General features: G+C 36.6%; 1 protein-coding gene across 1 annotated transcript; it reads right to left on the bottom strand.

Annotated features, from left to right (window-relative positions):
• Window positions 1–2,917: 2,917 nt before the first annotated feature.
• LOC118267220 (uncharacterized) lies at window positions 2,918–6,732 on the bottom strand. The gene is made up of 3 exons (XM_035581076.2): window positions 6,231–6,732; window positions 4,733–4,969; window positions 2,918–4,212 (listed from the first exon to the last, which is right to left on the bottom strand). The coding sequence occupies exons 1-3, from the start codon at window positions 6,672–6,674 to the stop codon at window positions 4,078–4,080; spliced, it is 816 nt and encodes a 271-aa protein (XP_035436969.1). The 5' UTR covers window positions 6,675–6,732; the 3' UTR covers window positions 2,918–4,077.
• Between the last annotated feature and the right edge of the window lie 18,518 nt (window positions 6,733–25,250).

Below are 25,250 nucleotides of genomic sequence, written 5' to 3'. Positions count from 1 at the left end.
CCTGAGGCGAACGTTAGTCAATTTTTTTACGTCATAATATATCAATAAAAAAGTAATCAATGGGTCATCACTGCTGAATTAGGCTTCCCTAATGAAGTCCAGATCGGCCGCTTGGAAGCAATCCAGCAGCATCACCCTTTTTTTAGAGGAAGAAATCATCCAATAGCTTCTCGACTCTTACTGACTAAAAACTACCTCGTTCCTACTCCTGTTTTTCGAGCCGGAGCCCCGGTAAACCCGCTAGGTAGTCCGCAGTTCCGGAGCAGTAGCACCTTGCCTTTGTATGATCATAAAGTCCTTTTTGCTGGTGTTCTTCCTGTCTGTTGTCTTTGAGCTAGCAATAAATTATATCTCGCACTTCGGTGTGCCTCTTGGCATAGGCCTCCTCCAGCTCTCTCCATTTGCTGCAGCTCTGATCCAGTAAGGTCCTAAGATGAAGCGAATCCATCTTGTCGATTCTTAGGTAAAATAAATCCTACAACAGGTACGTCTAGGCTTACCACAGACTCCTAAGTAAATAAATCTGACTATACCTACGTCGTACACGCTATTATTTACCCACATGTCAAATATAACAAGCCATTTTAGGGGTCAGCGTGTGTCGGCGCGAACCCTTCTCACCTGCCCGTGCCACGTAGGTACCGAATGATTAATTTGGGAACTTTACGCCGCTCGACATTTGTTTGTTTGAAAGTCATTATAACTGGGGAATGGATTGAAATCGGTAGTTTTACGAGTAATTAATTAGGTAATTGTGGTGGTGGGAATGGTAGTATTTTTTTTAACGTTTTAGCAATTATTAAACTAATTTTTGGATTAATTTTATTGTTTCTAATGGAAATAAAGTCTAAAATCAAAATACTTATGTGTGTTTTCTATGAACTTAATTTAAAGATGGCGCGAAAAGATTCTCTGCACGGTTGGCTCGGCAACTGGCTGCCGCGTAACGTGTAGCGTTTTCGATTCTCGCAAGGACCAAGTCTTTGTGTGATCCACAAATTGTTGTTTCGGGTCTGGTCTAGGCAGGAAAAAACTCAAGACTAGGGTCAACGTTTGAAAAAAATATAAGATGGATATTCGTCCCCGTCGTATACATTAGGACTTGTAAGTAACTGTACTTACAACCAGTTAGAGATAGTTATTAACCAATGCATATTAGGTAAATCTCTTTATGGGAACGCATTTTTTTTAAACCATCGCAGCAATTATTTTATATATAACCTTACTGCATCAATTTGTTGTAATTATTATTAGCCCACGCCTGCATGTCATAGAAACTGTAATAATTGACAGTCAACCCTACATTATTACAAAAATATAGGGGAACAATCAATAGCAGGGCTGTCGAGTTGACACCAATTGAACTGCAACAGGGATGTCACAAACCCCTTTAATCGTAACCGTAACTTTGAAATACGTTGTCAATTTAATAATTTTGGATAATTTTGAACAAAAGGCACTGGTAGATATGAAGTGTTGAAGATCGAGCTCTATGGCAAGCTTTAAAAGAGATGTCTACCATTGGAAAGAAAGTTGCTAATTTCGAAACAGTGAGTTCTTTCTCTTGAGTAGGTACTCAGTGACCCTCTTGTTTTCAGGGATAGAGTGTGTGGTTTTAGTCGGTAAGAGTACAACATAACCTGCTGACTCATGCATATCGTAAGACAAAAGGTACCCATGAGGACAAAAGGTATATCCCAAAATTTTTAATACGAAAATAAAAATAGCCTAAGGAATTTATCCCTAACATGAGATAGATTCACTTTTTAAAACATTTAATTTAATCGAACAATATACAGGCACTTTTAAAATAAAATAGAATTCCTCGTCAGTATTCAACATGTATCCAATATCCGAATCCGTATCCGAAATACAGCATCGACACATCCCTAAAAAGCAACAAATAATGGTGATCGACGAACAGTTAAAAGTTGAAACTACCGTTCGTTATCCGAAGTCAAGTGGCGGAAATAATTCGGTATGACGCGATACATTCGGGATTCTAGTTCCATGGTGTAATTGGTGGGGTTAAGCATGTGTTTTATAAGTCCATTTAAATGGATATTTATTTTATGGTAATGAGTTCGATTTCCAGATGGTGATTGCTGTAAGTTTTCGTGTGTAGGAGTTCGTCGGTTGTATTTGCAAACAGCAGAAGGTGCGCGTCATATAGGTACTGTTATATGACCTGGTGTTTGATGTAGGGTTGTTAGCAAATGTCAACAAATTGAAAAAAAACTTTATTCATTTTAGGCGCGACTATGCATACATATACCAATGTAACTTTAACGAGTGATAGGTATGTACCTTCTAGGATTATTTAGTTACCACTGACAGGCGGTAAAGAATCGTCGATGGGAAACCTGGCGTCGTCGTGGCTTACTTATAATTTATGATTTTGGCGATTATAAGACTAGAAATTATAAACTCAGGTTTCCTCGCGATGTTTTCCTTCACTGTTTATCAGTGGCGTCTAAATCATTTTAAAAAGTATGTACCTATACCTCGGAACGCATGGACATCTGTATATGGACATTCCGTACCGAAACTATTTTTACTATTTAAGTATCAACTATTCGTATAACGCATATCACTTATCAAGTGATCCCTCAGTTCGATTACTGCTCACACCTACCATAAAAATCGCCATGTTCTTTTTGTTTTCAGAACAAAATCGTTTCTAAGGAATGGTTTATGTAAACATTACATGTTTCTGAGGACGACAGTTAGTGATTTGCGAGAATGATTAATTTTATAAAGCTGGTTAAATATTTGTACCAATCCAACGTTTAGTTATTCAATTGGAAGGGCAGATTTAAACAATTAAGGACGATTAGTTGAAAGACGACTAAATCCGAAGTGATTTCACCATTTCTGGCGACACACTGGACGAAATAGGACATTTTAAAGAAAAAACTTTGTTATTATTGAATAAATAATTATTATATTTTGGAGTAATTACATTGAAATACATAAATAAAATTAATACATACAATTTACATTATTCATTAATTACTATACGAGAAACAATTGAACAGATCCACCAAGTAATTCGACCTTCGTTGACGCTATCCTTATCTGTCACATGCAATTAAAAAGAGATAGAAGTAACAAAAGCTGTTTATATGTTTAATTGAAATTGAACTCTAATAAATGTGCGTTAAAATTAATTTTAGAATGTCTCAAGACAGTAATAGATAAGATGGGTAATTAATATAGTGTATTACAATTAAATTATTTTATTATATCACGAATTGAATTTCTATTTCTATTTATACATCAGATTTTAAATATCACATAAAATTATTTAGGATTCTAGACATTGTCACATTACATTGATAAAATAGATACATACAAAGATAAATTAAATTCTGCAATGTTTTTTACACATACAAAATACACTTACTGCCATGCTCAGAGTCATTTAATGGTTACTTAACCCCGTATTATGTAATTGGATATTTTTTTAGGTCAATAGGTACAATTAAATATTTAGAAATAATCAAACTTTCCTTCATTAATTTAGCATTTTTCAGAAATAAATGTGCAATGTAATGGAAATATTTGACGACGTCTTAAAAAGTATCACTTTTGGCAAATCAAGTGTTTAATTTTAATTGTATTGTTTTCGATACAAAATTGTTACTAAGGAATAGTTTAAATAATCATTTAATATCTTTGAATATGGCAGTTACACATTAAACGCAGAACAATAAGTACCTATGTCACATAAAATTTTAATAACATGAAAAGACAACATTAAATTTAATCACTGGCCTACAACAATAAAAACTACACATTTACAGAGCTACACAATACAAAAAGCAACACATTACACTACATAGGTATTTAATCCAAAAAATAAAACTATATCACCACTATATCATCACTTTTGAAGTGACAAAAAAAAAATTGCACCCAAAATATTTTTGCTACAAACTTAAAACAAAATCACCACTGTGCACTAGAGTACTACAAAGAAAGATTGAAGAACGAAAAGTCATTTCTCGGATATCACAAGATCCTTGACTACAACATTGATGTTTAGTCTGTGGAATCAAGTGACAGGCGTCGTTGTCATCCACTGATCATGTTGACATCCTCTTCCTCTCCGATTTGCAGGATAGCCTTCTGAATCATCCTCTTCAATCGTTTGCGAGATTCGTGAGAGCGAAGAGTCCGGAGCTCCGAGGCTACGAAATCACCGAAGATCTGTGGGAAAATGGGATGTGTTTATTTCTTCATCAAGTCTACATTTCTATGTATTTATCTACTAGCTTCTACCAACGGCTTCACCCGCGATCTCGTGGGATAGAAAGTATCCTATCACCCAAGTCAGCTTATACCCTGTCTGTATACCAAATTTCATTAAAATCCGTTCAGTAGTTTCAGAGTGTTTGGCGGACATACATTCATACATTTAAACAAACAAACTTTTACATTTATAATACTGATGATTTTTATATTAAATTTCAATGCAAGGTGCAGCCAACTTTTGAACGCATGCTTTACGAGATAAAAAAAGGAATATAAAATGTTGACTTTTGTGATTTCTGAAGTTTAATAAATTGATAAGTTTTTATTATTTGCTTACGCACGTTGAGGCCCGTTGGACCCCATATAATTGATACGGCAGATACTCAGCTAGCTATGCCCCTGATATAGGGGACCTTACAACAGACGCAACAGATTTAACTGAGACTACACGTTTGAAAAAATAACTTTAATTTACCTGACATTCATCAGCATTAATTCCAGGTCTTATCCTTGGAGTAGGTTCCTCAGGCCACATGAGAGGGTTGGCACTGGGTGGCAGTGGGAGTGGGGCTGAGGCTGCTACTCTTAGAGGCTTGTGCAGCCTCCTGCTGGGGCTGCCATTCGCGCTGTTGTTTGATGCGTTCAGTAAGGCCACGTGGGCACGAGCTGCAGCACCAAATTCTTCCTCTTCATCGGCTTGGAATTCTGCTAGCTGGTGGAGGAAAGTATGGTTTAGTTTGATTGTCAAATTGTAATATTATGTGGTGTTATAAGCAAAATTACAAGTACAAAACAAACGAAGTATACAATATACATAATTATAATATTGGTATCATTAACATTACATTGGATATACAAATAGTAATAATTATAATGTCGTGGTGGCCCGGATGATTAGTACGAGAGGAGGTTTATCATGAGTGCGAGTTCGAAACCTACCAGCGACAAGTAGGTACGGTACTAATGTGACGTTTTCAGAGTTATATGCCTTTTCTAAGGTTAATTAGACACCACTGACAAACGGTGAAGGAAAACATCATAAAATCTTGCCTTGTAATTTCTGATTTTAACTTTGAAATCGCCAACCCGCATTGAGCAAGTATGGTGATTAATACTCAAACCTTCGCCGTGTGAGAAGAAGCCTTTGGTCAACAGTGAAATAATACAGTACACCTAATAAAAGTCCATTAAGAAATACTAATTAGTTATATTAAATAAATACTTTATATCTGGTGTTCATTCGTAGATATACCATTCACAATCTTAATAAAATTCTATTTGACTTCTGCCTATCATCAATACTTGTAAACATCAACGATAACATTCCCCTGTTTACGCCAATTTCAACCGTATAACGTCAAAAGTAAAGTTGAGATTTCAATGTCGTAACAAAGCCGACTGTCTATCGATCTAGCCTCAAATATTGTAAACATTATAGAGGTACTGTATAGGTATTTGTTTGTATGTATTTTAATATAATGGATGGAGGAAAATGGGATTTATAGCACATACAATAGTGTTGATATGATAACATATACTTAGGTACGTAAAAGTACAAACAAAACATAAAATACCCTCCCTGTACCTATATTATTATTGTCCCAAAATACAATGTTCAATAAACACAAAAGAGGTAAGTTTCATAAAAAAAACACGAATCCTTTTAAACTTTTCTCTTTGTCTATGACCGACTAGAAGTGTCAGACTGTCAGACATAACTGTCATGACATGACAACAAAACGTCAAACATGAACCAACCGAACAAACAAAATCGATAACAAATAAAAATGTAGGTATTTATTTATATCTTCGCTGCTCATAATAATATACTCAAAGCAAAAATAAAAACCAAAACAACACAATGATAAAACAAAGCGATAAGAGGCAAACAATGTTGACAGTGCGCTGTCATGTAAACGTAATAACAAACACGTGCAGAATGGTAAACAAAGCGAGCTACTGCGGACACTTACCTCCAAATTAACTGCGTCAACGGTCTCCAACGCCTCCGCAGACGGCGTCCGCATCAGAAACGAGAGAGCATCGAAATACTCCCACCCGCTACGCACCACCTGACCTCGCTTTATTTTCCGCAACTCATTGTTAAACTGCGTGCGCAAATTGTGTACTTTTCTGCTTATCTCCTCAGACGTCGTCCCTATCACCTCCGCCAAGTACTCAAACTTCGCTTGTCTAGTGTTCCGGTCTCGGTTCAACGGATTCTTCGGATCCCACAACTCTCGACACTCCTTCTCCATAGTCTCAATCAACTTTATCGTATTCTCTGTCGTCCAGTACAACTTACATTTCGCATTCTGATCACGCCTCAAAAACTCTCTCTCACTCTCCGAATCCACTTCTATTTTCGGAGAATAATTATTGATAATATCGTACGAATTTGAATTTGAATCCGCCATGTCGAAATTGACGTTGTAGTATCGAAAGCGCTCTAGCGAGACTGAGGGGCGAGAGCGCCGAGACCGGTGTCTGGCGGAACGGCAACGTCGCTTACGTAATAATAGCCGCGCGACGTTGCCAGCTGGTACGATAGCGCGTGCATTTGCGTTGCATAGTTAGGTACTGGAAGGCGCTAAAGAGACTAAAGAGTTGAACCATATACCTAACGATATTAGTGGCTATTAGCGTAATTTGTTAACAAAGGAAGTGTTGTCGGGGTTTAGCCGTCTGCTAGCCTAGTAACCAAGTAGATAAGTACAATCTGAGATCGAGAAATGAAAGCGATAGTATGGAATAGGAGATGAGCCTTTAGAAATGTGATATTTATCGCGTTACACGCGTCACCTTTGGCCTAAGCTAAACATAATCTACGTTGCTACACCGACTAGAATGTACATACAAATGTAATAATTTCGAGAGTTTTCCTTAAGGTAAGGAATCGTAGCTAATATCTGGCGTGAAATAAAAGATTTAATGATGAACACATGCTGTATAAGTCATCAAATCCGCTCGTAAATGTGTCCTGTTTATAGTATAAGCCGTCTGTACGTATTTATCGTTTGTAGATAACTAGTTAGGTACTACCTACGCACGTAAAAGTTGATGCGTAGTTTCATAGACATAATGAAAAGTAAGAAAATGTCGCACGAATGTAACTTAGGTATAAGGGTTTTAAAACCAACTTGTATTTTCTCGAAAAGGCAGCTATCATACATAATTCACATTAGTTTTGTAAAACTGGTAACTACTAGTTATTAATAACATGTAAACAGTTGGGTAATTAAGTATATACAAACCAGTTTTAATATTTACGTTTTTTTTTATGATATAAGCCGGTTAACGAGCAGACCTGTTGGTAAGCAATCAACGCCGCCCATGGACACCCGAAACACCAGAGGTGTTACAAGTGCGTTGCCAACCTTTTGGGGGTTAGGAATTTAAAGGTTATTGGGGAATCGGGGATGGGAAAGATTGGGAAGGGGAGTAATTGGTCCTCCGATGACCTCACTCACACAACGAAATATAACGCAAACGTTGTTTCACGTCGGTTTTTTGTGAGGCCGTGGTATCACTCCGGTCGAGCCCACACTTAAAATTTTGAAAGGATAGTTGTTATTCTAAAGTAAAATATGAATTTAGAATTGTAATAGTACCTACACAACTACACACAATGGTTGAGTTATTCTAAATGGAACCTTAAACATCGGTGATACGATCACTAGTTCAATGAGTAGTAGGTATCGGTCCGATAGATTAATGAGTATCGCCGATGGATGACCCAATTGAGTCTTAATTCTTAGGATGACACAGGGGTCGACAGGGTCGGGAGAATATTGGTTCAGTTAGCTATTATACTCATCTGTCTACGGTTTCGGAATTATTGATGTACTTAATAATTATTATCATTATCATCATTAATAGCCGGAAGACGTCCACTGCTGGACAAAGGCCTTCCCCTTAGTCCTCCAAGCCTAAAGACTGGTCACCTGGATGATATGGACTTAATAAAAATGTCAGAAGAAAATCAATCAGGGGGAAGGGGATCAGACAGTATAACTAGAAAAGTTCTTATATAGTATTTTAAAAAAATAATTTTATCTTACTGATGGATGTGTGTAGGTTGATGTTTTTTATGGTAAAAGCCAGTAAACGAACAGACCGAACACCTGAGGAATCGCCGCCGTCCATTGACATCCGCAGCACCAGAGGCGTTACAAGTGCGTTGCCCGCCTTTTGGGGGTTAGGAATTTAAGGGTTGTTGGGAAATCGGGGATTGAGAAAGTTGAGGATGAGTGAAATTGGATTAGACAGGTAAATGAAAACTTTAATTATCACAAAATCTTCCGTAGTCAAAACAGTATAAATATCTAATAAAATACTAGTTTACTTGAGGAAAAATTCTACTCCTTTTTAGACGGATACAAGGAATTTCAATAACAAATTCACACGCAATCACGAAAAGTACTATCCCGTACAAATTCCCGGGATCCCAACACTACCTTTTCACATTTATTCGAGGAAAATCTTCAATACAGATGAAATCGAGTATGTTTCCGGGCGGTCCCGGGGAAGCGCGCCACTAAATGGATCGCTGTGCCCAATTTAATAACAGATACGGGATACGGGACACGATCCCGGGATATCGGGATCCTCTCTTTGTATTGTCACTGTACAATGAACTTGTATTCAGAAATGATATTTCGCTTTTGGTTTTATGAATGGATAAAAATAATACGAGTATAGTGAGAAGTTTATCGTGTCATTGTTAGTTGGTGAATTATATTTTGAGTTTTAAGGAGCTTTTTTTCTAGAGATGTAGATGAATAGGGTAGATGACTAATTTTTCTTTACTCACTCATTTTAATTTATTTAGACATAGATTATTTTAAATAGATAGACACGTGATTTTATTTTCTAACGGTAAGAAGAAGTACCTACTTTTGACGATGTATTGATTTGAAATATCGTATGACGGTCACTTTTGAATACATTTTTTACTCAATAGTTACTAGCTCCTATACCTTGATTCGTTTTAGGTAAGTACTGTTTTCTTTTACGATAAAAAAAAAACGTATTCTAATATATTTTCATTTTCTGACTGACGGATATTAAATAGATTTTTAATTTTCATACGCGTCCCTATCATCCCTATAAGTGTTTCCACTATTATCACCTATCATCATGTCATATCCATTCACTACATTCATTCAACTTTAAACACCAATGTTTATCACAGTTCCTACAAAAAAGTAAACTTAATTTAAAATCCACACACAACAGAAACCCTTTACAAAAAATCCGTGACAAAAACTTAATTAAACGTAACATTACAAGTGACCAGTTAAATGACAAACAAACAAACGAACAGACCAAAGGGTTACTGTAGGGGTCCGTCCGATATCAACTGGCTTGTGGGTAGCGGCCGCAAATAATTAAACCATTAGTGTTTCAAACGCAGCGGGTTCCGAAACTTTATGAATCCTTTTTGGGTGTATTTTGGTATTTGTGTAATTATGGGTAGTATACTGATACGTTGATATGAATGTAGTATCGTGACTGTTATTGAATAAAGAGGGATTAATAGAGGTGAACTGCTTATGGTGGATCGACGATAAAGTACCTAATTACAATAAGTTACCTTGTAGATTTGCCTCGCACAGTAAAACTGTGGAATGAGGTGTCGTCGGCGGTATTTCCGAACCGATACGACCTGAAACCCTTCAAGAAAAGAGCGTATTCCTTTTTAAAAGGCCGGCAACATACCTATGACTCCTCTAGTGTTGCGGGTTTCCATGACGGTGACTCGTCTGCTCGTTTGCAACCTATTCCATAAAAAAGGCATTTTGTAAAGTTCCAAACATAATAATTCTACGGAATATGAAAGGGAGTGAATAAAGTTAACTTTTACTTACTACTCACTGTAGGAATCTTTAACCATTTATAGAAAGGTATTTGAATAGTCCCATTGTAAGCTAGCTGCCAAACTTCAACACAAAACTTAAATACTTGAACCGTGTACCTATAGTCAGATAAATCTATGAACACAATAATACTAAACTTGACGTGATAATCGCACTCAAATTCAGCCAGAGACTAAATTAATGAAACAAAAGTAATATTCATCACAAAAATCTCCCTATTTCTGGCATAACTGTAAAATTCCAACACAGAATGGGATTGAGGGATTTATCGGATCTGTTCACGTCGGAATACTGGGAACAAAGCAAATGGGTCGTGTTAGGAGTGACCAATTAAATGGCAAATAAAATACAAGAGAGGGACTGACACCCTCCGGCCCTCCGGCCTCAGACACGTGGCGCGTGTTTGTGAGGTATCGCGGAATGTTCGCGAATTTTCAATAGAGTTCAAATTGTGGGAGAATAGCTTTTGATTTAGTAACTACTGTGGAGAAGATTTTAGTGGTATGGTCTGATGAATGTGACTTAGTTGATGCTTCTTTTATAACATAGTTACTTAAGGAAATATCAATATTTTTCTTTTTATTTAAAAGCTAATTAATGTCCCATTCTTGGATTTTGTACAAACATACAATTTCACATGCATATGACACCGAGACTCGAAACAATAATCGGTAGATCCTAGATTGCACAAAGAGTTGCTCCATGCGGGAATCGAACCCGCAACACGTTGAACGACAGCCCAGCTACCGTGCCAATCCTGCAGTCAAATTATAACTAGGTATGCGATTTTCCAATATTTTCTGACTATTGCTTATAAGGCTTAAAGTTTAAAATCGTAGAAAAAGGCACGGAATCTTCTTTAAACTTAGCCATACAAATGTCACCAAAACATTTGTTCACCAATAACAAAATTACCTTTAAAATATTTCCTCATTATGTTAAGACTAATCCTTTATTCCACAAGTATCAAATAATCTCCACGTTGCAGTATACGAGTTAATATATTGGGTAATTAGAAACGATCAAACTTCCCCCACCGTTCGCTCGCTCCATGTTAATCTGCATCCCCAAGGGAAAACGCCATCATCTATTAGCTAGTGACTTTAAATAGGAACAAGCTTAATTAGTCTTCTTTTCTTTCTTCTAGACTTTCTTCGAAGAGATAGGTTTTTTAAATTACCAAACACAAATTGGACAATAGTTTTTAAAGTATCATTAAAATGTGTAAAATAAGCGACCAAATAGAAAAAAAACGTATGTATTTGTACGTAAAATCCCGACGTCATCTAGAAAAAATTGCCGTTACGCCTTTGTTCGCCTAAAGGATAGGCAGAGGCACATTACGGTACGTAATGCCACTGTACAATGTACACCCCACTTTTCACCATTTGTGTTATTAGTCTCATGTAATGGGGGTGAGTCTATTGCCATATTCTCGGTACAATTCCAGACGCCGTGCTCATACTAAGAAATTTTCGAAAAACCGAAATGAGCCCAGTATTACTTTTTCCGACCCGGGAATCGAACCCGAAACCTCTTTCCCGGCAGTTGCACTTGTAACCACTTGACCAACGAGGCAGTCACCTAGAAAATGTTATAACATTCATTTAAAAAAGTGCTGTTTTGTCTTTTATTACGCTAAAAACAAGAAAATTCCATATCATTTTATATTATCACAAACAAATATAAAATCGAAAAATCCAATGCTTCACACGAATAGTCGACAAAGCAGATACCGAGATAGTCGGCTGTTATTGAATTCTACAGATCCTGTATTGAACTGTATTGAATTTCCAGCTTCTGCAGATATTATTGAGTTTGTAAGAAGCGCTTCTATCGCAGAATCCACACCGGTAGTAGCGAAGCGAGCGTACTTTGCGACACACTACGAACTAAATAAACTTTAAAAGTGTTTAAAATGCAACGAAAATGGGTTTTTATTAAAACCTTCTGCTCGTTAAGTGATGTTAGCTCAACCTCTAGCAGCTTTAAATTGTGAAAATAAATCAAAATAAGACTAAACTGTTTTCATCGCATCTGTTCTTTTTTATTTTCAGCCGCTATCCGGCTGGCTGTGGGTGAGTGTCATACTCACTCACACCGATTGCGAAGTTCAAAATGAAAAACGACGAAAAATTTCGAAAACCAAAATGTTCATACGTTGTATGTATTCTTCTTCATAGAAATCTGCATTTTGCAACAAGGACTACTACTACACTATTAACTGTTAACTACTACTATTAACTGAGAGACAGACTAATTCCCGGAATAATTAATTTAATTTGATGTTTTGATTTTATGATCTAAATAAATGCCTGTGACATACGGACGGACAGACAGACAGACATGACGAATCTATAAGGGTTCCGTTTTTTGCTATTTGGCTACGGAACCCTAAAAAGCGTTTCGGTTAAAAATTAAGAACTGCTATGCTGCAGCCATTTTTTTATTTGGATCCATTTTCATAATGGTCCAACTCCTCAATCATTGTTGAGACTGATCACTGGTGTTGTGAGGTTTGCATTCCGTTATCCCCGATTTTATTCCCCAGGGAAGAACCTTCTTTTAAAAGTTTCTTCCCGAAAATAAAAAAGGTCACTATGGGTCACCGAGGCCGTTTTGTTGTTTTCCATACTTAAATGTATAAATAGAAACGTATTTGTTCCATATTAAGTACAATTATTGTTTGTAAGGAAAGATTTTATTTTCTACTAGCTTCTGCTGTTGGTTTCACCAGCGATCCCGTGAAGTTACTCAAAATAAACTTAGTCAGAAAGAGAGGAAGAAAGAAAGAAAGCACATTTAATTAACAAGCTAAAGAAAAAAAAACAAATTATATATAGGTACAGAGTTCTCATTCAAAAGCAAAACTTACTCACCCTCTATTTTAAAAGCAAAACAAAGTAAAACTTCTCCGTCTAAATATAAACAGGCAAAAAGCCAAAGTTTCAAACTCGAATAAATGGAAAGTTTTAAAAGTACAATTCAAAGTCCCACAAGTGTCGTATATTAATTAAAAGGAGACGATGTGTTGCCAACGCGAATATTTCGCTGAATCTGGCAACACTGCACCCTCTTTTGCTCTCGTGTGCATGGAGGATAGCGAGGGAGAGTGCCGGATTAATATCTAAATAATGAGGATGCCACGCCTTCAGTGTGGATGGTTAGCAAAAACATTGTGATGTAATTTTTAATCTAGAACTTTTTTATGTTAAGTGAGCAGATGGATTACTTGATGGTAAGTAATCTAGCCATGAACTCGCAATACCAGAGGATTCACAAATATTTTCTCAGTCTAATAGATCATAGTAACTTTTAGTCACTAACTCCTTAAAGTAACTTAGACACTAATTAGTTAATAAAATAGGTTCAATAAAAAAGAAAAAACATATGTTTATTTTATTCGTTTACTGAACGTAAAAAAATATAGTTTTATAGTAAAATACATATAATTAATGTTAAACAAAGCTATCTCCTTTCACATCTACACCACCTAATTGAAGGCAATTATGTTATTATGTCCATTTAATGGGGTGCGATCGTGAACACCATGACTTGCTGTTAATTTACGATAGTTATTATTGACTTTTATATGGTAACGCGTTGATCATTACCTTCATATTCAGTAGGCATATATGCCTAGCTAGTCATAAACATTGCCAATTGTTATCTCTAACTGAGAACTTGTAAAAACCATTTTACATGACACAGAAATAAAACCTCGTTAGTAACCTTTTTAAAAGGCCGGCAGCGCACATGTGGCTCCTCTAATGTTGCTGGTGTCCATGGGCGGCGCTGATTGCAGCAGGCGGATCACCTGATGGTAAGCGATTAGGTGACCCGTCTGCTCGTTTGCCTCCAATTCCATAAATAAAACCTCTAACTCAGCAGTCACTTACAACAACTAACTTAGGCACAGGCAGTTATAAATAAAATAGGCACTAAACAAAAATAATCTACTTTTTTTGCAGACCATACTTCGTATCTCTCGAGACAGTTCCCGGCAGAGGGCGAGTGGGTAACGGGCGGCGGAAAAATGTCGTTCCTAGTGATTTACCACCTGTCACTCTGCCTACCCACCAACGGGATAATGTTCACGCTTCAATTGATGAGCACTGATATTGGATAGGGTTAGCTTTCTTTTACAGGGCCGAACTTGGCAAAATCCGGGGCCCCCAAGATTAAGTAGACAAAGAATTGATCTTTTTTTTTAATCAATAAAATTAGAAGCAGGATAATGAGAAGTTTCTAACTTCAGATTCAGTGATTGATGTTCTTGATTTTGGCTAAGATGGAAGGAATTAAGAAACAGTTAAAGGCGATCTTTTCAAATCCAAATCCAAAGGAAAATCAGTATGGAATCCTTTTTTCAGGGAAGAGCAATGCCGAACTTTTACTGACGGGGCGGGAAACAAAAAAAATTTGCCGCGTTGCGTAGGTCGCAGCACAAGAATATGACTTTACGATTGACAATTTGTAGGAACAGAAAAAGAAACGTAAAAAAAGACAAAGAAAATGGCATTTAATTAATTCTCCTAGTAAGTAATCTGACCGCTACCCTGATTAAATGATCAGTCCGACCCTGGTTCCTTTATTGATGGTAGCAAATCGCCGTTAAAGGATGTATCATCAGATTTATACGGGTCCTTTCAGCTGACAGAGGAGCTCTTTGATCTATTTATTTTGGGAAGGTTTTGGAGAAACGTCGTAATTTGTCTACATTGGCATTGTTGCTACCTTTCACAAATGAGAATCTCTTTACAGTTTGATTCCGAGATCAGACAAAGATTTATTGGTGTGATTTTGAAATTGTCAGCAATAGTGTAATAGTGCAAATCTTAATCTGACTGTTATGCGTGTCATCATGCTTGGTCATTGGTGATTATCTTGTCTTATTAAAATATAAGTAACTTAGGAATACTTATAAGTAACTTAGGAAAAACATAACACCGTTCTATCTATGTCCCGAAGTGATAATAAGACATTAAAATAAGTTGACAGCAAGCTCATTATTGTACACCCGTCACTAACCCAGGGTTTCCCGAACTATGGGTTGTGACCCATTGGCGATTCGCAAGCGAATTTTCTGTAGAAAGACATGCTTACCAACAGTTCCGTATTTTATTTTTCATATTGATAATGGTTTAATTATTTCTGCAAGTGGATGGGTCCTGAGTTTAGGAACTTAATTTACATAGTTCGTAGTCCAGCCAACTTTGGAAACCACTGCACCAGCCTATTACTGATTCCAGAGCGTGAGGATCGAAATCTTTTCTGAGGAACAATTATAAGCAAGACCTTCCACTTGCCAATACTTCATCAATGAGGTCAATTGCAAGTCAGATAAACGTATCCTGGCATCACGCAGTCATTCACTTAGAGTGGTCAATAGACCGTCTCACCTTATCAGTAGCCTAACCTGATATGATACGTTATCACTCAGGCATGCCACTCTATCCGGCCACTACGCAGAAACCTGGGAAGGCTTCATTAGCAATTTGCGTGCAGTGTCCTGGTTCTCAATGGTTTCGTGGGTATTTATAGAAATACGCTGGAGGGAAATTTAAATTGTTTTCTTTTTTCGTGTTGATTTGTTTTTTTTGCTGACCATTCAAATTGAAGGCTATAGAAATGTTTCTGGGATGCTAGACATTTTAGTCATGTGCGTATATGTTATGTAAATTTTAACTGTCGAAATTATGATTAATTAATTAAGTATATGGTGCATTTATGTATTAATGTAATATAATCTCGCATTGCAAAGTGAAGGCCTTTGTTCCGCAGTGGACGTTTCTCGGCTGATGATGAATCTCGCTTTGCCCCACTTAAGAATTTTCTTCTGTATCGTGGATGCGTTTACAAACATAGACACCTAGGACCTAAACAACAATTTGTGGATCATACAAATAGTTGCTTTGTGCGGGTATCGAACCCGCTACACGTTACGGCAGTTTGCCCAGCCACCGCGCCAACCGTGCAATCAAGCTGATTAAATCTTCAACTAAACTGAACAATTTTAGGAAACAATTGAACTACCTACCGTACTTACCAACATCAAAACAAAAAATGTATTCTTTATTCAAATCACAATTTTAAAGAAACACTCCACACGTTTACACCTCTCATGCATTGGATTCTAAGCTTTATCTGCCATTGTATAAAGTCTAATTCAGGAAAATCACGTAGAAATGAAAGTAAAGCAGATTTTCAACATAGATGGCGTTAGTAATATCATTGTGACGCTTAGATGAGGAAAATTCCGACGCAAATTGAAGATCCTTGTTTGTTTTATTTTTTGTTTTTCTTTAAGAATATGTTTATTAAGTAGCTATTCTTAGAAATTTGTTGTTTGCTTAATTTAGTTCATAATACCAGTTTATGTGCCTTCGCAATTGCTTTACTGGGTTTTAGGGAGTTTGGGGATAACTTAACCCAAAAAATCTGAACTATCCCAAAAATCAAGGACCCACGATCAAAATATAGCATTACACAGATAATTTCGTTATTTATGGGCGCCCCTAACAGAATTCCTTCCCTTAAATGCCAAGTTCGAACCGCATACCTGTCGATCCTTGGGCCAAAGTCGCAAAAAACACGAGCAATCTCGCAGCACATTTTAATAGCAGTTATTTAGCCGACCGGTGACGGCACAAAGGCGGTAATTTATCGCACGCCCTCTTCCATTGCTTCGCCGAAGCACGCTTCTAAAACAACCTACATGCAGGCGAACTTTTCAAAAACTGACCTTATTACAACGCGCTACAGTTACATTTTAATTAACTTTCGAAACGAATACGACGTTCAAATTCAAACACGCGAGACTAGTAATCATTCGATGTCCGATGCCAGTTTGTCTTATCGGTTTCGTTTCTTTGTTGGATTAGCAACCTTGGGGTTTGTGGTATAGAGTTGGTTTTGTATTTGTGTTTTTGCTTGGAATAATATTCTTGTTTCGTCTGGATGTCCGATAATAAATCGAGTGTGGCGACGAATATGTTCGGGCTCGCATCGTTTTCATTTACAGGTGTATTTCAAGAATCAAATAAGGATTATAATTTCTTCGCAATTAGTGCTTGAGTGGTTTCATTTGTTTCCTGTCTCATTATAATGATTTATCACTCATTGTTCGTGTTAGACGATATCTTGCTTCTAATCTGAATGGTGAAAAAGTCAATTTCATGTTTAACAAAGAGCAGCTGTCCCGAAATGCATTCGAAGAAAATAAAATATTTTTACGTAAATACTACTTTCAATAGTAATAAATGTTAAAAAATAATAAGGTCCATTGTCTAATGACTAAAAAGTTACTAAACAATAATTGTACTCTATATTTCAGACGGAATAAAACAGGAGTAGCTTATCCAAGGGAGAAAGATTCAATCCCTGTTTACAATAACAAAACAAAAGCCAACACTGACTAAGCAAACACACTCGAAAACAAAACAAGATCACGAACAAAAAAGAAATGCTAATCCACCAAACCGAAATCCGAACTTTAAAAGAAACTACGGAATCCAAATCCTAACAAGATTACCCGACCTTTTTACCAAACAAACAAACAGATAGACAGACAGACAGACAAATCAAACACCGACACCAGTAAATAAATAAAAGCAATAAACACATCACAAGGGGTCTGATTCAAAGTATTTTTCTTCTAAAGGAAAAATCCCTTCAAAAAGCGAGACCACAGAAAAGACATGAGGTGCCAACATTATTTATGCATTACAAAGAGAAATCGGGGTTGGAAGCCGTGAAATTGAAAGAAAGCCGCGTGTAAAAAACAAATAAAGTATTACTGAGGTAGTGGGAAATGTCAAAGGACGAGGGGGAGAAAGAAAGGTGAAAGAAAAACTGCAGGGCTGCGGTTTCTGTGGACAGTGGGGGGTTACACTTGAGAGTTTGGAAAGTTACATATATGCTACATACATCTTTAAAGTTAAAAGGGATTGCATAAAATAAAAGAAGTTTAGCATTAGTTATAAGTAAGATTAGTATTAGGCAGACCTAATGCAGATAGCACATTGAAACAATGAAATGATAATATGTATTGTGTCAATGTGTTTCAGTCGTCAACAAATTATTATTGTAAGTATTAGTCAAACATTATTTATATTCTTACACACTACCTTCTGCTAGCGGCTTCGCTCGCGTTCCCATGGGAGAAAAAGTATCCTGTCACCCGAATCAACTCATACACCCTGTCTGTATACCAAATTTCATCAAAATTCATTCAGTAGTTTCAGCGTGATTGCCGGATAAATATCCAATCAAACAAACATTTATAATATTAGTGTGATTTTAAAAAGAAGTCATAGAAAATACATCATTAGAGAAAAGGCGCAATCAGAAGTTTGAACCCCATGTTTGCTTGCGGTAACTCTCTCCGACTAATAGGAAACAATACACAGGACGAATAACTAATGCGTAATATTAGCCTGTCATGAAACATTTGTGATAGAGGATTCGAAATTAGAGAAACAAGTAATATAAGTTTTATTTGCCAGCAAACCGCTGAGCTCGATGTTCAGCTTCCAGCCATCACTGCCAAATCAGTTCAATGAACATAATCTTTGAATGAATTAGGAGATAAGACATTCCTTTCATCTACTCCGTGTTTTGGACGGTTGCCAGATAATCTATTTTTAATAAACTCCATTCACATTAACAAGTGCAACAGTTGCTTCTATTCGAGCAGCCATTAATCTCACACTTATTTGTTTTTGAAGCTCAACTCGGCATAAACGTTACACGTCTTTCCCTGAATAGGCAGAGGAAGTATTAAATTGTACACCCACTTTTTGTCAGTTATGTGTAAATGAAAGTGTGTGTTTGTAAACGCAGACACGACTTAGGAAAAAATCCTAGCGTGGGACAATTTACTAAACGATTTTATTAGCTTACCTCGTGTATTTATTTACGAGTATTCTGGTTAAAGGTAATTGAAATTTTAACCCCTTACTGATGTAAAATCGATCTTATATTTGATACACACTCTTAATCTTGATGACAAAATATTTTTATGTATTAGTGGTTTAATTATGAAGTACGAAGTTATGTTTTGAGCGTAATGGTGACAAACCCGTTGTCATAACATTGACTACCGTATTGACTTCTGACTACCTATAAATTCTGACTTATGTGTTGTCATTCGGAATATCGAAACACAAAAATTGTCTTATCATTTTAATGTGGGAATTGATCCTAAAAAAAGTTTTATTACTCTTCTATTCGTCACTAAGACTAATATAAAATTGGAGTATTATAAAGATCCTGTTCCTTCCTGACAGTATTGCATTAAGTAGCGGTTTGCTTAATCATTATTTTGGAACATTTCGTATGGAAAATAAATCTAAAATCAACTGTTAAAACAGATACTTAATCTTATTTTTCTTCACGTATATAGAGAAACAACGTGACCATTTTTGCTTTCACAACAAAATATCATTTTCGTCTGCCGCAATGCAATATCAACGGAATGGTCCCTAGAGTATTATCTATTCGTTGAACCAGACGGCACGGCCCCATATGCAAACGTTTGCAAATAAACTTATATTATACGTGGATATGAACATATTTTTCTGAAGAAAATGTAATATAGACAGTCGTATTATTGTATTTATGGTTTACTAGCTACTTCCGCGCGGTTTCACCCGCTCTGCTGGGCTCCTATTGGTCATAGCGTGATGTTTTACAGCCTATAGCCTTCCTCGATAAATGCACTATTCAACACAAAAGGAATTATTCATATCGGGCCAGTAGTTCTGGAGATTAGCGCGTTCAAACAAACAAACTCTTCAGTTTTATAATATTAGTATAGATTTTAATATGGAGAAGATTGCCAATATCTTCTTTTAGAATGATCAACTAATCAGAAACCTCGGAAGACCCTTATCTAAGCCCTCTGAGTTCGAGCAAGCAATTTTGGTACCAAAAATGTATTTTTCGATTTTCTTTTCGAGGGGAGATTTCAGATTACTTATCAAATTTTAATTATGACGGATTGGAGTGGAAAACCAAAGGGAAGATGGATTGTCTGTAGACTGTTATGATAGAAAAGATAATAAGCTCATTTTCAAGGACAAGACAATACTTAATGCTGGTACGCCAATGCCCGATTTTAGGTCCAAGTAAAACAGGTAAAGGACTAAAATATAAACTAAAATTGAAAAATGTAGTAGTGAAAACTTAGTTTGATAAAAAACTATTCTTGTTTCTTTGCTCTAATATTAGGTTTTTCAAGATTCCAAATTTATTTTTCTATTGTTCTTGGAAGCGTAAATTAAAGATGCTTCCGTTTCATTAACTAATCGAAAATCTAAGAGGTATAAAGAACCTATGGTAAAGAAACTGTCCATATCCAGGTACAAAAATTATTCCGTAGATATAACGGAACCAAACACAAACGAATACATTACAGTTTCTACATCACCACAGCCAATTAATTTAATACTATTCAAACTAATGGTTAATTCATTAACTCGACTAGATAAACTAACCTCATATTTATCATCCACCCGCTAAGCAAGCGCGCGCGCATCATTGACTAACTAATGGTCTTTGTAAATCATGTTTATGATCTCACACACGACTGGTAGGTAAAATATTAGAGGGCACCAATAGGGTACATTTAAAATAAAACTACTATTATCCTTATTTCAACGTTCATACATCTCAAACTCGTCGAAGTTAAAAATAGAATGTCGAGAGCTCATCAGTAGTCTGCGCGCACGCAGCCGCGATGCCGCGAACCTTCGGGGGAACAATAACTAGCTGTTCGGCCGCCGGTGTCGAAACACGAGGTCGCACGAAGGTGAGCCGAGTGCTAACACCACGATCACGACATACGCACACTATAACGAACGCATATATTTGTAACAACCAACCTACAAGACCCCTGACACATCTAACTTCCAACCTTACCCCAAACACTTTACAAACATTTACAAAAAAGTCAACAGCTCATGTTATACTGGTTTCGTTTCATGTGTGTAGTATTTACGTACAGTCGTGTTCATGTATGTACATTGTAACGCACACAAACAACGCCTCGGCACGCAAAAGCAAAACATGCTGTCGAAAATTTTATGTACGGTCAACAAATAAAACTGTTTATTTTATTTCCTTTAAATTACGTTACATTTAGTTAATTTTCACCTCGTTATTTATTGGGTTAATGAGAGATATATTGCAAGTGTTATTGCAACGAGGTAAGTCTGAATAGTATAACTAAAGCATAGTTTTATGTAGTGGAAATTGTTTCCATCGCTTACTAGCTAACAAATTAATTTGTCTAGGAAAAGTGTCTAGGAAAACGGGAAAGGAAAATTTATATAACGGACACTAGGAAAGCTACATCATGCGTTAGTTCTTTATACTTATGTCAATTCCAATGTTAAATGCCATTGAATTTCAATTGGATCATGGAAGTTAAGAAAGGATAGCTTCCTAAAAGCCTCTTTAAACTAATTGATATTCTTTCATCTCCTCAAAATTTTCAAATGTATTTTTTTTTACTATATATTAGTTTTACAATAACCACAATAAGTTGTCTCACCTATGTTTTCTTTTTCCGATATATATATTTTTTTTACTTATGTAGGTAATAAATATATTTTGATTTTAAGCCCAATTCCATTTTAACACCACTTCACTTACTTAACACTTCTCTCAAAAATCTGTCACAAAACTAAAAATGACAAATAAACGAATATGCTAACCCTCCCGTCGGCTCAATAGGGCGTCATTTGCATTGGTAATGTGACCGCTCGCGTATTGGTAAACACGGTGAATTACCGCGCGATGCCGCGTCTAGAGAACGCGGCACCGCGCGTCGTAACACACACGATCAATCATTTGTCAATGTGTGGTCCACTGGTCGAGCCTTTTCATGTACGTAATGGGTAGATAATCAACTTGTAGATAACGTCTTAGTAGATTATGTTTTATTGTATACGATGAATTAAGCTGTTAGATGAGTTGTTAGTTTTACAGTAGTACCTATATTTTTTTATGAAACGGTGCTTAGCCTAGTGATAAATTTACTAGGAATTTAGTCTGGTGAAGGAGTCTTGCTTAAACCACTTTTTAACACTATTTGAAAGGCACTCAGTAGTAGTATTTCCAAATAAACCTTGGAGATTGCACTTCAAAAGTTTGGGGCGAGAGTCCAACCCATGCACTGGATTTGCTCTCAAGCGCACAGATTGTAGATTCTGATGTAGAAGACGCCAATAGTCTTACAAAACTGCATCACCTGCATAAGTGTGGCAGAGCCATGCTTCGGCATGAATGGGCTGGCTCGACCGGAGTGATACGACGGTTTGGCAGAAAACCGACGTGAAACAACGCTTGCATTGTATTTTTATTGTGTGTGTGTGAGGTCTCCGGTAGGCCCAATTACCCCTCTACCCAATCCCCGATTCCACAAGAACCCTCAAATTCCTAACCCTCAAAAAGAAGGCGATTGCTTACCATCAGGTGATCCGTCTCCTCGTTTAGAGTCTTACACAATACAAAAAAACAACTATCACGAAATCACGAGCTGTTGATGATAATAGCTCTTTAAAAATGATTTTAGTATATTAGCTGGAGAATATACATTGAAAAAATTGGAATATATGTATAGTAAATATACATGCGTTAATTAATAATTACCTATTACCGTCCTTTAAATTTTAATGAAGCCGTTTGCATTATGCAGCGGTGCACAATGTAACACCCAGTTTTTACTTGTTCTGTTATGAGCTCCGTTTAATAAGGTATGAGTCTATTGTCGTTCACTGAGCATAATCCTAGACTCCGTGCCATTAATCAGAAATTTTCTAAAATCTTCCGAGAATGGAAATCAATTACCGTTGTTTTTTAAGGGGGAAATCGTCCCATTGAGCGAGAGAAGGAGAGGGAGTGTCAGACTCTTACTGACTAAAAACCACCCCGTTTCTACTCCTATATTTCGAGCCGGAGCCCCGGTAACCCGTTAAGCAGTTTGAAGCTCCGGGTCGGCAACAGCCCTACTGGGTCCCATCTGCCTGATGTGTCTGGTCTGATGGCTCTTTGAGGCGAGCGCAGAACGCGACGAGTCCCGTTGCTAGGCAGTCGCATTTACGAAGATTCTACAAACCAGACATTTTATAATAAAAAAAAATACGTTCTGATTTTATTATGAAGGAAAGACAGATACACCTTCGTATTTATAATATTAGAAGCGAAGGATAATAAATTATTGAATTAATTATTAACTAGATATTAATAATAAATGACCCTCTTTGGCCACTAGGCCTCTAGTGCCACTACCGGGCAAGGGGTTTTGGGTTTGATTCCCGGGTCGGGCGAAGTATTTCTTAGTAGTAGCACGGAGTCTGGAAATATGCCCGGTATATGGCAATAGGCTCATGTTACTTACAACATTAATTTTGAAAAGTGGGTGTACATTGTAAAGTGGCATTACGTCCCATAATGTGCATCTCTGCCTACCCCTTCGGGGATAAAAGGCGTGACGATATAGATAGATATTAATAATGTAATTGAAATCGTGATTTGTACCGACAAACGCAATGATTTACCGCAACTAGTCGCAAGTTGCGACGCGACAGTTCGATCGCGTCGTGTACTCTCGTACTAACACGGACGATCAATCATGTTGCGGTTCGTGTGGTCTCACATTCGATGTTCGGGAACATAATAATATCTTATCTTCTGCCCTGTGACTTTTTGTAACTTGCATTGATATAAGAAAGAATGAATAAAATCATTAGTAGCCTTGACTACTACTTTAAAAGGGGAAAATCATGCAATGACTTCTCACGTTTCCTTAAGTGAGATGAGAGTGACACTTTCTCTAACTACTTAAATAGTGAAATAATACCCTGCTCCTACTTTTATTATATTATTTGATATGAATTTCACAGCCATGGTGCATATAGTAACAAATTGCTATCATTACTTCCATCCTAATTGTTTATTTCCATTTATTTATACTATAAGAGCCAAGCCCGTATTATGTAATCCATACATAATACATAAAAAAGAAGTATTAAATATTATAAATATCGACTCAATAACTTTCAAATTCTTGAAGCAATATTTTGTAATCAAATTAATCGGCATTAGAAACTCTAAGCACGGTGTCGTGCAAAATTATGTAAAAAGTTTAGAAAGTTGTAGAATATGTTCCAGCTTACTTCTTCTTCAAGTATTAGGGTGTTTTTCAAGCCAGACATGTGCTATGTAGCTATGCTGCGAAGATCTAATAGCTAAACTGTGAAACTGTGACTGTTTCCACCGATACTAAGCTGTGTAGCTGTGCGAGTAAAATGCGCAGCTTGAGTATGCGATATAATGATAGTAGGGAAACCATCCATAGCACGCATCCATAGATCAATCCATATCCATTTTTTCATTTAAAACATAGCTTAGCTGAGTCCGTTACCACCAGTGCTAAAGCCAAACGCATCCATAGCAACGTAACATAGCATCTCTTAAAGATGGAAAGTGAGGTTAATCAAGTCAAGGCAAGGCAATATTCTAGCAAAAAGCATATAGGTATGAAGAGCAAGTAGGTTTTCAGTAAGTAGTACTTACCTAGCGTGATACATCGTAACCACTGAAGTAATTCTTCATGTAATCGAACCAGAAAAAAAAATCACTGTTTTTTCTGATTTTATTTGAGTGTGGATAATCTTCCAATGACTCCTCCCGCCTCGGGCGAGACGAGAGGGAGTGTAACTAGTGTAAGACTCCTACTGGCTTATTTGTATATTTTTTTAAAAACGCACCTACGACATACGAGTTCTTAGGAGAAAATTGTAATGGGGAGTTTGTGCTCACGTTTTTGTTTTAATATTCTTTTAAAGTCGTTAAATGAGAAGTGCTAATTAATGAAGAAAAGTTTATAGTTGGACCCGTGTCTGGCAACCAGCTGCTGTGTAACGTGTCGTTTGGTTCGATTTCCGGGGAAGCCAAAAGCGTTAATGGATTTTTAAATTAATGTTACTATTTATTTATTTATTTATATATGCTTTATTGTACACATTTAAGTAGCCTAGGTTACAAACATTGTTACCATTAATATGCTCGAATTCTGGAGAACATGTCAATCAGTCCCTATTATGA

The sequence above is a fragment of the Spodoptera frugiperda genome, chromosome 23 (assembly GCF_023101765.2).
Source record: "Spodoptera frugiperda isolate SF20-4 chromosome 23, AGI-APGP_CSIRO_Sfru_2.0, whole genome shotgun sequence".
Taxonomy (NCBI): Eukaryota; Metazoa; Arthropoda; class Insecta; order Lepidoptera; family Noctuidae; genus Spodoptera; species Spodoptera frugiperda.
Note: the sequence above shows the minus strand (reverse complement) of the source record. Positions and strands in the feature narration are given on the sequence as shown.